Here is a 15,425-nt window from a genome sequence, read left to right as displayed (position 1 = left end):
GCGGAAGATGTTTTCTTTTATTAAATCTCCAAATATTAGTTCCCATACTTTTCAGTGTCTACAGTGATTTGCCAAGCCTGAGGAAGGAGCAACAACTTTTTTACCTGACAACTCCTCTGTGTTATGAAATATTTTGTTATTAAATTTTGAGTAACCTTTCAAAAGACAGAACAGTGTTATATTCAAGAAATGTGAATGATTATAAACATTATTACTCAAGTCAATCTAACATGCATTGTAATATATAATAAATTTATAGTTTTACTTTTTTTTATCTGCTTGAAAAAGTAGCAGGAATGTAAAAATACTTTCTTCAGCACTGAACATATGCAATCACCATTGTATATTTAAAAAAACAACCCGCTGATTATAAGATAGCTTAAATAGCCCCAAGTGTCCCTGAAGAGCTACTGTGTGCTGTGTAAAAGCTGAATAATCCTCCCCATGTCAGAAGGTGACTCTTCAGCTGTTCAGGATCATGAGCTGATATGCTACCACTCGTAAAAAAAGTTTCAAAACACAAGAACATACAGTTAGGTAGGTAAAGATCACTGTGATGGTATCAGAATTAATCTGCAAGAGCTGACAACATTGAAACCAATCTAGCAAGAATGATTCAAGGAACTGTAGCTTTTACTTAAAACCAAACCACAAAGAACACAGAAAATTCACACCAAAATAAGTTCACTGGGAATATGAAGTTTTTACATCGTATTTGGCTCATTTTTCTTCTTTTACAAAGATAACTGGTAAAAAGGAATATGTTCAAACACACTTTCTATTTAAATATATACTGAGTGCGGTATTCACATAACAGCAGAAGTGCAGTCTGTGCAAAAGTACTACAAATCCTTATTGCTCAGTGATCTGAATAAAACACTTTAACATATTTATGAAGGCACATGGATAGAAGAAAAGATGTTTCAATCATCTGTGTTTGTTTTAATCATCAAAATAGGGGAATTCACTTTGGCCCCTGTGCTTAGAAAAATATGACTTTGACTTTCAAAATCTCATTATCTTTAATATTTAGTCTTAGTATTTACATGGTAGTTTCTTCCCATTCAAGCTCCACGTCACCTACAAAAGAAACAGATACATTACATTAACCTACCTTGTAAACAAATAGTAACTATTGTCAGATAACAGTTTTGGCCAAATTTAAAAGATCTTGCAGGGAAAAAAGTGGAAAGCTTGAGCAATGACTATTACTATGAGGGAGGCTGAAGAGCAGCAAAAGGCTAGAAGTTTACACTTTGAAGCCAAAAAATGCATGTCAACATATTTTTTTTCCTGCTTCTTAGTCTGGACAAGTCAATGCACCTGCTATTAAAAAATAATTTTGAGACAATCTGTATCTCCTTACCTTCCATGGCATCCAGAGAGTCCATCTTTTGCAGTGCTGAATAATTTACAAAACATATGGGCTGACTACTTCCTTTGCTTGTCAACAGATCCAATACACATTGATGCAAAAATATATACTGTGCCTGTAAGATGTGAATTTAAAGACGTTTGATTAGAACAAAAATGTGCTTCTAATACCAAAAAACTTTTAAATTTTTTATATAACATCTCAATGTTATATAAGTAATTGCAGTTTAACTCAGCAATCTCAATACTCCAATGCCCATATCATATATGCCTGATCTGATTTCATTCATTATGAGACATAATGCATTAAAATTTGTCAAAACATATTAATCCTTATGCCCAGTAAGATATATGAAATTAGACTAATCATAACTGAGACTAATAGGCTGTTCCACAATTTTCTTTAAAGGTTTGTTCTATGAAAAGACATTTGATCACTTTTTGCCACTAGATTCAGTCTGAAGAAACTCAACCACATGAATGTAATATTTAGGCAAGAATATTTTCCTCTTTCTAGCATAGAGAAAACCAGCAGGGTGCACTCAAATGCAAAAGTTCAAGTAAATCTAAATCTACATGTTCTAGGAGCGTGCACCATTGCTAAGAGCAAAAAACCCACATTATTTTTAATGATACTTCTTGAACTGTAGCATCATTTTTAACAGACTACAATGCAAAGAGTGGGCAACTAAAGTTAATTTGACACTCGCAAGGACATAAAGTAACTCTGGGTAATGATTGCTGAAAAGAGAAAAAGAAAATAAGGCAATTTAAGAATGAAAGAAAGAATTAAATAAAAAAATAAAAACAGATAGAAAATAAATAGATTAAGCATACATTAACACAGGAAAAGTACTGTGTATGTAGATGCAGAAAATGAGCCGGATCACAGCATCACAGATTCGTTCAGATTGGAAGAGAGCTCTTGAGATCACCTAGTGCAACCCCCACTACTCAAGCTGGGTCAACTAAAGCACGTTGCCCAGGATCTTGTCCAGATGGGTTTTGAATATCTCCACAGAGAGAGATGACCAAAATAACTCCCTTGACTTTTGCATGGGTCAATACATTAGTGTAATTTTTCTGCTCCATAATTGCTGTTTTGTTTCAGAACTGCCATCAGTTTTCAATTCAAGTGTCTCAGATTTATGAGAGAAATTTGCTTATATGGATACGTTTTAGGCTCACAGCTCCAGAGCCATGGGTAATTAAAACAGACTTTCACAGGCCCCTGAAGTACACAGTACCATTGTGCTTTTCAATAGCTTGCTTACTGAAGCAATAGCATGGCATTACTTCAAACTAGCCTTTGTACTTGACTTGGCAATATGATAAACTTTAACAGATCTGCCAGACAAATATGGATTTCTATAATGAAGGTCTTAAGATTCAGTGTAGTTTAGATTGGTTATTCCAATTCAGAAGGCAGACTCTGAAAGCTCCATAATCTCTTGCATTCATACAGCTACTTGTGAGCACATAGCAATGAAAATCTTTCTGGGTTTGCCAGGGGAGAGTGAAGCAGGATACCCAGGGAACATATGTGCGACAAGTTATTTTCCTAGTTAGAATTAATGACATTCCTAATTATTGAAAGTCTTTTTATGATTGGAATTGGGAAAAGGAATAAAAAATTTCACTAAAGATTAGGTTATGCACTTTAAATGCAGTCCGAGGGCAGGCCTTGGTAGTGTACAGTACCAGGATATTGAAATTATATCTACATTAGGGAACTAAACAGTGTCTGGGTACATTGCCAGCCAGTGGAACTTGATCATCCAAAATACTTCAAATTGTTTGGATAGTCCCTTGCAATAGTTTTGATCCACGTGAACCAGCACTATCTCAAATAATTTCAGGTGTATTTCAGGAGTTACTGCAGACTGCAGGTCATTCCCTATGGAGAGCTTGTGAAGAGAGTGGTAACTGCAGAGGCATTTAACTGCACAGATGTGGGCTGTAGCATTGGCTACAGTAACAGAGTGTGACTCCTGGCAAAAGGAAAACTGTTTTGACGCTATAATCAAGCAAAAAACAGGTCTGAGAGCAACCAGTATTTATTTATTTTACTCATAGATCTTGCAGACAGTGTGACTGAGGGATCTCTAAACTGCGTTCTGGGAAGGAATTGCTCCTCTCCATATCTTCTGTGCTGATCACATAAAATCTGAATCATAGACTACTAAACAGTGTTTTGTAACAGAACTGTCAGAATAGCTTGACTACTGAATCTGCCATAAAACTTTACAAGATTTGGTTCCCTTCGGGCTAGTTTTGTTGCTGATCTGCCTTTTGTAGTCTTGCAAACATGAGCTAGAAATTACCTGGACAGAGAACAACCTGTCTCAGGATTTTGCAGCTAGCATATAGATCAATACTTGATCTGTTTGGCAATAAGAACTATGAGACCATCATCTTCTATTGCATTTTGGCACATCTTTTCTTAGCCTCTGCCAAAATATGCAAATGAAGAGGTACACAAAAATGATGCACATTTTAAAAATGTACACTGATCTTATCAAATGTTTCACTGTTTTAAGATTTTATTTTGGGGGTGCTCCCATTAAATTGTCTTCCAGCCTTTGCCTTATTTTCAGATGATTTTATTTCTAGTCAGAAGTGTAAAACAACAACCAAGAAAAGTATTCCCTGAATTCATCATCACAGGAAAGTCCTGGCAATTGTTTAGCTGCATCAAGACTTCAAAAGCAAAAACTGAAAGCGATTGGTAATCAGACAGCACCTTACAAGAAACAGCATGATAGAGTATCACCAGAAGGTCTCACAAAATCTTCTGAAGTGCAGTTGCTGAAGAGAGGTTAACCACTCTTTGTGTATTCTGACACAGTTTTTGTATATTCTGACATGATATAGAACAGCAGAATGGCATTCCTAATGGAACAAGTCTCCTTACATTAAAATCAGTTTAAATCCATCAGTCATGTGGAAGTTCATCCTGAAACTGCTCACCCATACTGAGCAGTTGGGAAGTCATGCTGTAGACTCAAAGGCTTCAGGCAGCAGTCTCGGTTTAGAGCTGGCCTGCAGGAGGCTTGTGCCAGAAGCCTTATGCAAATACAGCTGGATTTACATTCCACTGGGCATGGAGGATCAGCTTTAAATTCTGATATTACTCTTTACAAATGCCCAGATCTTCAGGTACAGCAGAGGTCTTCTTTATTTAATAACTGTTCTTCACCCAAAACTTGAAATGATCTTTCTCAAAGTCTGAGAAATTATGACTTAAGGTCTAAAACCTAAATATCTCAGGACTCTTTTCTGCACTTGTCAGGACTATGCTGGCCAAATATACTTAAATAGATACAAAGCACACATTTGCACGATGCTTGAAATCCAAACAGAAGCAGGATCTGGTAGAAAACGTATTAGACAGCTGACTGTTATGAGCTTTCTAGTTTTGTTTTGTAAGAGATCAGATGACTGGATGACTAACTTTCTAACAACAGGAAAACAGAATAGATAAATATATAAAACTTACCAGATTCTGTACCATACACATTCTTTCACTTCTTAACTCAGCTACAAGTCCATAGATATCCACAAAATCATGGTCATTTACATGTTGGGTTAAATGGTCAAGTGCAATAAAAACACCTGTTCTTCCAACACCAGCACTGCAAACATAATACACAAGATAAAATAAAGTTTTTATGTTAATTTTTTTAGTATGAAATATTTTCTTAGAATATTCTGGTTAAATTAAGTTTATTGTGAAAAGAAAACTTTGGAAAAAAAGAAATTTTTTCAGTATTTACTTTTTTGTGTGTGTGTCTCCTTCCTGAATGGGAACAACTACCTGAAGGGAGGTTGTAGTGAAGTGGGAGTCGGCCTCTTCTCCCAGGCAACTAGCGATAGGACAAGAGGACATAGCCTCAAGCTTCGCCAGGGGAGGTTCAGGTTGGACATTAGGAAGAATTTCTTTTCAGAAAGGGTTATTAGACATTGGAATGGGCTGCCCAGGGAGGTGATGGAGTCTCCATCTCTGGATGTGTTTAAGAAAAGACTGGACATGGCACTTAGTGCCATGGTCTAGTTGACAGGGTGGTGTCAGGGCAACGGTTGGACTCGATGATCCCTGAGGTCTCTTCCAACCTGGTTGATTCTGTGATTCTGTGGGATCAAGTGAAATCTGGATTTGAGCCATGGTCTGATTTTGATTTTACAAGGGGTTGTATCGGACAAATGAGATATAACTATATCAAACCTGTATAAGTGGAAAAATGACCCTGCAGTTTTTCTGTGAATTTTCTAGAGCTCACTAACTCAAAGAAAAAAAATCACAAGATTTTGTGAAATCACACCTGGGTTTGGTGATGCTTTTTGTATTGGAGACAAAGTAACATGGGATCTAGCAAAACAATAAAAGAAAATACTTTTAAAAGGAGGATGTGTGTGCAAGACATGCTGGTAGCTAGTGTTGTTTTATTTCAAGGTTTGAAAACAAATAGGATTTTCTCAAAATCACTATCAGACTTCTCTGCAATTAGTATAATAAATGCAGAGTATATCACTGCAGATAATCAGGAAATGTGTAGCAAAACTCTCTTGAACCTTCAAGATCTAATGAGCAGAAAGCAATGAATAAGCTTTCTGAATATGAGAATGCATACTGCTGCTTTATAACACTGGGAATTTGAGCACAGGTGGAGTATCTGGTCCATGCTGGTCCCTTCACATATCTGTGTTGTGAAAAGGGGATAGGATTCATTGCACAGGGGCCCCAGAGCACGTAAGTGTCCACAGAACATGAAGACCATGTAGTTCTCTCCTGTAATAGTCTCTCTGGCCCCTGCAGTAGAGGGAAATGTCAAACTGTCAATTACAACAATATCAAATAAAATGATCACCCATTGTGGGTGGCATCTGTAGGACACTGAGGACAAATAAAAAGGAACTCCCATGCATGATAACTGGACAGTCAGGGACGAGGTTTGTGGCACCAAATACAGCTTTTCCTTCCACATATTTCCAGACTCACACTGAGTGAGAATGAGGCAAAGAATCAGTCGCAGACCTCTGAGTTCATATCGCTGTTTTGGAGTGTGCCCACTCATTTGGTGGAAACATCAACCTGCACATAAAATGCAGACACACTCACCACCTTCCTTAAGACTTAGCGTTCCCCACACACTTACCCTTTGAAATAGCTGTTTAAGAGTGTTAAGTATGAAACCAATGGGAACTATGACAGCTGAACACCTCTAACCGCCAGACCATTTATTTAAGAGCCTAAATATAGATTTTAGCTGCTTACAGGCATCCAGGCTTGAAATCTGGCATATCAAACCCTTATTCCTGTTGTCGTTCTCTGTGCTTCCCAAATAGTTTCTTCTTCTTGATATGTGACATGTACAATTTTAAACATGATTTTTAATACTTATTTCTTAAGAAGAGTTATAATTATAATAGAAGTAATTACAACCAACATGTCAGTTGCTATTCCTCTTATGATAAAGAGGAAAATTGAGATAAATCCAGTAGTACCTTGTGGTAATTGTTGAAGTAACTATTTCACTGACATCACCTCAGTGGGATTCCCAAGAATGGAAGGACAGACACATTTTGGCATTTTACCTCCTGGAAAGGACTAAGGAGCATTGCTAGAGAAACCTTCACTGCTGTCCATCCTAGAACCATACCTGTGCACTCAGTTTTCATTGTTGTTCTTCTGATAACTTCCCTGAGCATTAATATGCACTTGGAATTATAAGATACTAAATAATGATTTGGTGAATATGCTTACCTGCAGTGAACCACCATCGGTGTATTATCATGTGCTCGACTTGCACGGATAAGTTTTACAAAATGGATAATTGGTGCAGTAGTTTCAGGGACTCCATGTTCTGGCCAAGAAGTAAAGTTACACTGCCGCACCATCATGCAGTCTCCATGCTGAAAAATATAAAATAAGGCAGTTTTTGCAGAAGAAATGTGACAGAAGATCCAGTAAGCTACATGTAAACTTCTCAGCAATTTCATGTAAAAAAGAAAGGCAGAACAGCATAATAATTATAAGATGTACTTGTGCGAAGGGATAATTCATTGTGCACGGATCTTATGGCAGGTTTTTTGAGAAAGAAGGCATCAAGTCCATCTTTCAGGAAGTATTAATTACTTCAGCAGTCATTCTCCATTTGACTTCAGTCACTATATCAATGTAATTTGTAGATTACAGGTTGATGTTTCTATAGATCATTTATAAGTTTAGTGAACTGGGCTGACAAGTTTATTTAGGGAAAAGCAACCATTCTAAGACTGATCTAATGTAGTCAAGGCAAACACACATATGTTGGTAAACACAAATATATTTTCTAAGTGTTTGATGGCCTCTCAATCAGAGCAGCAGCATTAGTAACTCAAAGAAAAGAGCTGGTTATGATCTGATATCTAAATTAACTATGAAGGACATAAGAATAAAAGCACAGGATCATACCAAAGGCTTGTCTAGACCAATATCCTGTTTCCAACAGCAGTCAAGGAAAAATCTTAGCGAAAATTACAAAACATGACAACAACGTATCTATAGTTCCACAGAATATCCTTTCTGTTCTTTATAGTTTGTTACTTATGAACTGCCTCAGTCAGAGATGATATCTCAAAATTTAATAGTACTTGTCAGAATTTTCTTCTACTAATTTCTCCAGATTTTATGAAGCCCTGTAAGTTTTTAGCATTCACAGTATCTTGCAGCAAGGAGTACCACAGTTTAATCAACTGTTGTGTAATGAACCAGTTCCTTCTTTTTAAAATTTATTTTGAACCAACCACTTGCTCTTTTCATATTGAAAGGAACACTGGAAAACTGTGAAAAATTACGTGTAGCAACTACTTTGGGTCTATATTTTTGAAATTGATTAACATAAAAACAAAAGCGAAGTGACCTTGCATGCAATATGGCAATATTTGTGAATGATTTCCCTCACGTATGCTTTTCACCTTCACTAGAAGATCATCAAGAATTCATTCATTTGTGAATGGAAGCTGAAGTACAATCTTAAAGCCAGCAATATGGCACATTTAATGACATGCTTATAAAGGACATAGCTTCTTGTGCAAGGTAGTTCAGCTATAGTAAATGGATCACTTAGTCAATTCAGGTTATGTTTTGTTTTTTCTTTTCATCCTCATCCTGGTTAACACAAGTGACCTCGCATTTTGCTGGCATGCATTTTTACTCTAAGCAGTCCCTTTTTCAGTCTTGTTTATTCTATGTCTTATTTTAGCTGAAAAAAGTTTATCTTCTCTCAGTCATTTTAAAATGTTGAATTGTCCTGTACTACATGCTCAACATATCCTTATGGAGTGACCACTGAGACAATCTCCTAACTGCTGTGTTCCTTTTGTCACACGCACATGCCACAGGATGGAAATGTATGTATTTGCATAGCCAAGTTCAGGTTCTAGGATCTGCCTGCACTACATACAACACAGGTCAATGTTGGGAGTGCAAAAGAAGGCTGACTTCATCTTGGGTCATTATGCCCAGATTGCTTTCTGAGCCTACCTGCTGGTCTAACTTAATCCTGGCTGCTAATTTTTCCAAAGAGTGAAAACTATAGTTGCAGATCACGACAAAGATGAACATCTACGCTGTACCCCCCACCCCCAGCACAAAGAGTGGGAGTAATACTGATGATTCTATTTTATATTGGGTGAATCTCCTGGGGGTGGAGGCCAATAAGGCTGGTGGTACAATGCAAAACAGCTGCGCTACACCAGAGAATCTTGCCCTTTAATCTGAGAGGGATACACTCAAAGGGATTTGTCTGATCCAAGAATGGTTAGGATTACTCCTTTCTAGAAGAGACAACTGAGGTGTCCAAATAGAAACTTCACCTCCCACCAGACCCAAGGTTCAGTAACCTTGATAGGCCCTTCATAGCATGTCGGACAAATAACTGAGCTCTTTGTGACAGAAACTGGAGAAAATTCTCAGAAAAAAAAAAAAACAGGAATGAACACAAAATGCAGGAAAGCCAGGCAGTACAGTGCATACGCATGAAAAGATTAAAAGAAGAATGCTGAGGGGTAGTTGCGTGGAATGGAGCACATCTGATGTTCTTTGAGGTGCTGGATGGGTTTTATTCAATCAGCTTCCAGTTCTGGCTTACCCTTTCAATTTTTAGATCTCTGATGGTCCAGTCTATTTGAATATCTTCCATCAATTTAGTAATCACTATATCCCCAAACACAGTCACTGGTTTATTATCTTCTGGCCAATACTGATGACATCTTATCTGCAGGGAGATGATTACTAATTAACAATGATCATATTATCTTGACAGAAACGACATACAGAATTTCCAATTATATCAAATGCTGTTAATTGGTACACTGGTAACTTACCCGTCCTTTTTCAAAACATTGTGTAAGCATCACAAGTGTTTTTGCTCTCGTCTCCCACACCATTCTCCAGAAATCACCCACTGTTCCTGGTAATGGTCCCTGAGTTGCAATAAACTCATTTGGACATAAATAACCCTATGAAAAAGAAAATATTTAATACATAATGGTTGTCAAGGAAAAAAAGAGTTTGCATGTCACTCATAGTTGTGCCTGTAGCTACCATGCCTAAAGCTAAAACCTTGCCAGACGTTCTAAATGAATTGGCATAGGCCTGGCTAATCATTGCATGGCAGATGGCCTTGGAAACCTAAGGAAGTAATGGCATTTTTTTCTACTGTGTAGATCAGTTATGAACCAATGCTCTAATAAAGTTTGGGAAATGCCATCCTAACAGAAGTGCATTTAGCAGATAAATTACAGGGACATCAGGTCAGTAATGCCTATTTAAAAATATCTAAGCCTTTATATTAGCCTTACTGCAGATCCAGCCAGAGGCTACCAAGAGCTATGTCAGGAGGTGGCCAACAAAGTAGAACTAAATAGTGCTAAGGAGCAGTGGAGCCAGGGAAACAACTAAGGAGTGGTCTGAGAGATAGTGCAAGCTGTACACCACACTGATGATCTTATCCTTCCAGTGATCGTCAGGGATCTGCTGTAACTTTGTGAAACAAAACTTTGTCAAACAAATTATCTCTGATAAAAGATCTTCAAGAAACCTACTGTAGGGGTTGACTTTTATTTTAGTCTTGGCTTCTGCTGTTTAAAAAAAATAAATTGATGTAAAACTTTGGGAGAAGGAAGTTTGTTGAAAAAAAATCTGTAAATGCTGTCAGTGCATGGGTTCTTATGGATCTGTTTTCTCAAAGAAACTAAGTGTACTCTATGGGAACTCTTATGTACTACAGAAAGTCTAAACAACAATAGCAATAATAGCAATAAATTTATGCTGTAGAGCTAGCAGTCTATAATATCACAGAGTTCTGCTTATTGCTCAAAACAACTGACACAGTGGTTTATAGCACCACCGAAGGTCCTTGTTGGAATTATAGCCCTATAATTCACAGCTGCCTGTTACTTACTCCATCGGTAATATACAGAACAGGTGGCAGTGAGAAACTATGTTAATCCTCTCTAGTTCAAGAGTGAGGTGAGAAACTGTAATTCAGGGATGCAAAGCTCACAGTTGAGTTACTGACTTTTTCTTGTTTAACCAATGAAAATAAAAGTAGCAGCTAAGTTCCCATTTGTTAAAACTATATACAAGACCTCTCTCTCCCTCTTTTTATATGTATGCATATGTATATACACCTAGATAAACAGGTATGTAAATACACACACACACATATTGTATATTTACAGCTATATGCATTTATATATTTACACATCCACAAATATGGAAAGTGGGAGCATATAAAGGGCAAAGCTTTAGGCCTGAGGAATGGTAATGTTACAGTTGTCTATTCACTGATGAACGGTGACCTAAAGTGAGATGCCTGTATGCAGTAGACATGCAAAATCTCAGCAGGGAACACTCTGCAGTTGGCTTTTGCTGCAGCTTTTTGGAAGTTGCTGTTAGTGTTCCCTGCCTAAGCCTTGGCATCTCAGTTAGTGACAGGAAGGGTAAAGACTAGGACATGCTCCAAGCTGTCTGGTCTCCTTCTCAGTGGTTCTGTGTATAGTCCCAGCATCAAGTAACAACGTGGCATGGCTCTCTGCTCCTCTCTGCTAACTGTCAGAACTAGGACATTCTGTATAAAGGGAATAGACAGCTTTTGCTAATGAGAAAGGAAGATGCTGTCAGCTCTACTGCTTATTCTCTGTGAATGTCTCTTAGTTACCTGGAAATAACTATTTCTACTTGCCATTGTGTCATCTGTTTAGACTACAGTCTGCATGTCTTGCTATGTGTTTGAATAGTGCTTAGTGCAAATCAAGTCTTGACCTCATGTGAGAACACCAGCCACTGCTACAACAAATTAAATGCATAATTATAAGTCACACTTTGACCTTCAATAGGACAAAAATGAGATAAAAATATAGATGAAGAATTAATAGGAACACAATTAGAAACAGGAAGGTCTAGGAAGAAAGCTGAGGATGAGAAATATATTAGTTTCTTCTTCAAGAAGCCTATTTGCATTTTCTTCCATCATAACTTTAACAAAATAATAAGGGCCATACCAATCCTGCTCACCAAAATTATTAGCCATTTCTATGAAACTTTTCAGTTTAGTTATCTTTACATTATTCTGTTCGTTTACAATAGCTTCAACTCCTGAACCAAGAGACTAAATAATGCCTGTCTAAACAACTGATTTCAGTGGGAGTTTCACTATTGTCTTTAATGATAATGGTATGAGACAATGTATAGAAAGTAATTTGCTGGACACAGTTTTGATTATTACTGAAAATCATTGCTTGGCAACAAAAATGGGATAATTTATATTTTTAACTAGTCACGTTCAATGTCACAGGAGTCACTTACACAATGCCATGGCATCAGCAGCTGTAGTGAATGAAAGAAAAATTAAAATCCTGGTCTTCTTGCAAGTTATTTTTGGACTCTCTTTTCTACCAGAAAACAAATATATAAAAAAATGTGAGAGACTTTCTACTTACAGACATGTAGCTGGCATTAATGTAGTCAGATCCAGGAATACCAGCATCAGGCATCAGCTTTACTCTGTTGTTATTATCTACCATGGAAATAAAGTCGTTAACTAAAAGAATTGTTTAAAAAACCATAGACACATGTAACAAGTGTTCCTGGAGTGCTAAGAAATCAAAAATACTGTTATTGTTGCTAATATAACAATACTTGACATAGTAGTCCCCTAATTACAAGGGAATTTAACCATTTTCCATTACTGTATGGTCATCCTTTAATTTTCTAGACATATTTTAATATACTACTTTTTAATTAAAATGGTGAACATGACAAAACCTCTGATTTGATGTATGTATGGGAGGATACTCTGCCTAAAGGTAGCCCGTGTACTTTAAGCCATGCTGTTCTAACACAGACATGTTCTGTGTGAATCAGACAGCAGTGTCAGGGGTCTGACAGTCTTTCCTATATACTTGCTGTCCATGTCACAGATCTGAGCCAGATCCTGGCACTTTGATATACTTTTACTTCCCTTACATAAGGTAAGCTCATTATTACAGCGGAAAAAAAAAAAGATTGAGGTTTCCAATTTGGGCCCATGGTGTGTGCATACCATGAAATGACAAAGAAATGACAAAGAAATGACAAAGAAATGACAAAGAAATGACAAAGAAATGACAAAGACTAGGGAAGATGTCATATTGTGAATCAGTAAAAGCTGAAACCAAACATTCCAAATTTTGATGTTTGGTCCTCAACTTGGTAAAAAAAAAATAGAATACAAAATTAAAGATTTATGAAACTCATCTGTTTATATTTAATTGTGTATCATGAATATCAGTTTTTAGTGACTGTAACTTAGAGTATGTCTTGAACAAAGCAGTAGATAGCAGGAACAGCTGCTCTGAAAAGTTAATAGCACAGAATGTAGCATTATTAACCAAGGAATGCCATGCTCCCCATCTCACATCACAGCTAATGCCTAAAATAATAATGACATTTCTTGTCTTATTAACTGAAAAATGAAGCAGTGTTGAGTACAGAGAGACAGACTCCTGCCTCCTGTGATAAAATCTAGCCTTGGCTTATAAGTTATCATACAGTCACTCTGATCTTCCGTGGAACCTTTGCAGCACATGTACACATATCCACAAGAAAGCATACCCAGGCTCCTGAGGTAGCTGAATGCGCAAACATGTGGATTTTATACGTTTAAAAAAATTACTTCTCACTAAAGGGAAAAAAAATGAAGGCAGAATGTTAAAAAGTTTGCTACATGGCTTGAGTTACAAAGCTAAGAAACTACTGAGGCTACGGTTTCTTGCACCTGCATATTAAAGCTTGTGAGAGCAAGTTGAAAGCTACTTGCAAATAAAACTGTCTTTAAAAAAACACAATGAAAAGATAGATTACTTGACAGAAAATTATTTAATAATGTGGACATGACTGTACTGCCATTTCAAAGGCAGATCAAACAAAAATACAGTTGCATTCCATATATATGCTGCACTATCGAAGGCAGAGAACAAAACGGAGGAGTTGATCGGTAAACACACATACATGGCTTTATGTTTGGGAAACGATTCTTAGACCTGTTCCAAGGCAGATCAGCATCAGTTGAAGCGAGATCTTCAAGAAACTTGGGAAGTTCCTGTAGGGGAATAAATGTTTGTTGGCAAACCTTTTCATTTCACCTTCAGTGAATATAAAAAAATGATACAATCATCCAGTAAGAGGAAGAAATCTTTAGTTCTGCAGCAGAGTGCATTTCTAAGAACAGCTGGAAGCATTACAGGGTATTCCATGTCACCGTCAACCCCAGTGACACCAGCACCGTTAGATGCAGCACTCTGTCAAGTTGAACAATTAAAGCTTACATGAACTTTCACCTTTACAAGTCTGGATACCAAAGTCAGACTATCACCTTTTGTAGTTCTTTTCTGTCTTTTCATGAAGTCACGTGCTTGGTTACCATGCCCTACTGACTCAGCCTTACTCTTGAATAATGCCTTTTCCTGACTCCTGTAGCTCAGGACAGTTCTTGCCACAGCATGAGAACTGATGAGAATTTAATTAAGTTGAGACAACTGGCAATTAGCTATTGTTTATGAGACTGTTTGTGAAAGGGGTGGAAAGAATTATTTTGGGTTGTACTGCAGTTTCATAACTGGTCATTAGTTCTGTTACTGAAGGGCAGAGATGGATAAATCATTCATATTGAGGAACTTATTTGATGGGGATGTTTCTGTACATAAATAGGTATAATTTCCAAAGCTGAGTGAAAGAGTGGAGACAACTTCATAACTTGTTAATGGAGAAAACTTATTAATGTGATGATCCCATAGTGGTGATAATAGAAAACTCAGAAAAGCCAGAATTTAGCCAGAATTTCTAAGTTAATGACTACATTAACTATAATAGATTTTCTTTTTGTTTGACAAATGTTATATGCAAGTCTATTTCAACAGCTAGCTAAGATACAAATGAAGAGACCTACTTATTGCTTTGAATGAGTACAATACAAAATTTTGCTGCTTGTGCTGAGTAATCCCTTCAAATTTGTCTTTTAATATGAACAGTTGCTCTCTACATGGGCTACTTCCAAAAGTGGGGCAGTTAGCCCTACTATCAGATTCAACGTTAATTATTTTCAAGTACTCTCTTGCCCAGGTATTTGAGATAGTTTGTCTTCTGTAAACAAAATTTAATGGGCAACTATTAGCAAATATATAAATAAATTAATTAAAGAGGTAATCAAAAATGGAAAAAACAGGAGTGGTTTTTATTTCAGTGTTTTTCTTTCATTGCTAATTCAAATATTTTGTCAGCCTTATTTGATGGGTTCAGATATTAAGAATAATTTAATAAGAGCATTAGCAAAATAGGATCATTTAAAACCTGATGTAATAAACCAAGTCAATTAATTCATCTAATCTGATATCCTATTTTGTACAATGGACAATGTCTGACATATAAAAGAGAGCCCCAAACCCTTTAACTGTATTATATGCAATATTATCCCATGAGAAATTTGTTTCTTTTACCATCTGACAAAAATCCTATGGCCTGAAGCATG

At 36.8% G+C, this 15,425-nt stretch overlaps 1 protein-coding gene across 1 annotated transcript in view; it reads right to left on the bottom strand.

Annotated features, from left to right (window-relative positions):
- Nucleotides 1-1,006: 1,006 nt before the first annotated feature.
- The window catches only part of PTPRQ (protein tyrosine phosphatase receptor type Q), a 110,534-nt gene continuing 96,115 nt past the window's right edge, over nt 1,007-15,425 (bottom strand). The window contains exons 38-45 of the mRNA XM_068401737.1: nt 13,910-14,000; nt 12,361-12,437; nt 9,742-9,876; nt 9,507-9,632; nt 7,139-7,287; nt 4,874-5,009; nt 1,367-1,490; nt 1,007-1,080 (exon numbers count right to left, since the gene is read on the bottom strand). Of these exons, the coding sequence (XP_068257838.1) occupies nt 1,043-1,080; nt 1,367-1,490; nt 4,874-5,009; nt 7,139-7,287; nt 9,507-9,632; nt 9,742-9,876; nt 12,361-12,437; nt 13,910-14,000 (876 nt within the window). The 3' untranslated portion in view covers nt 1,007-1,042. The remainder of the gene's footprint in view (nt 1,081-1,366; nt 1,491-4,873; nt 5,010-7,138; nt 7,288-9,506; nt 9,633-9,741; nt 9,877-12,360; nt 12,438-13,909; nt 14,001-15,425) is intronic.

This window comes from Nyctibius grandis, chromosome 5, assembly GCF_013368605.1.
Source record: "Nyctibius grandis isolate bNycGra1 chromosome 5, bNycGra1.pri, whole genome shotgun sequence".
In the NCBI taxonomy this organism is placed as follows: domain Eukaryota; kingdom Metazoa; phylum Chordata; class Aves; order Nyctibiiformes; family Nyctibiidae; genus Nyctibius; species Nyctibius grandis.
This window is presented reverse-complemented; position numbering and strand designations above follow the sequence as displayed.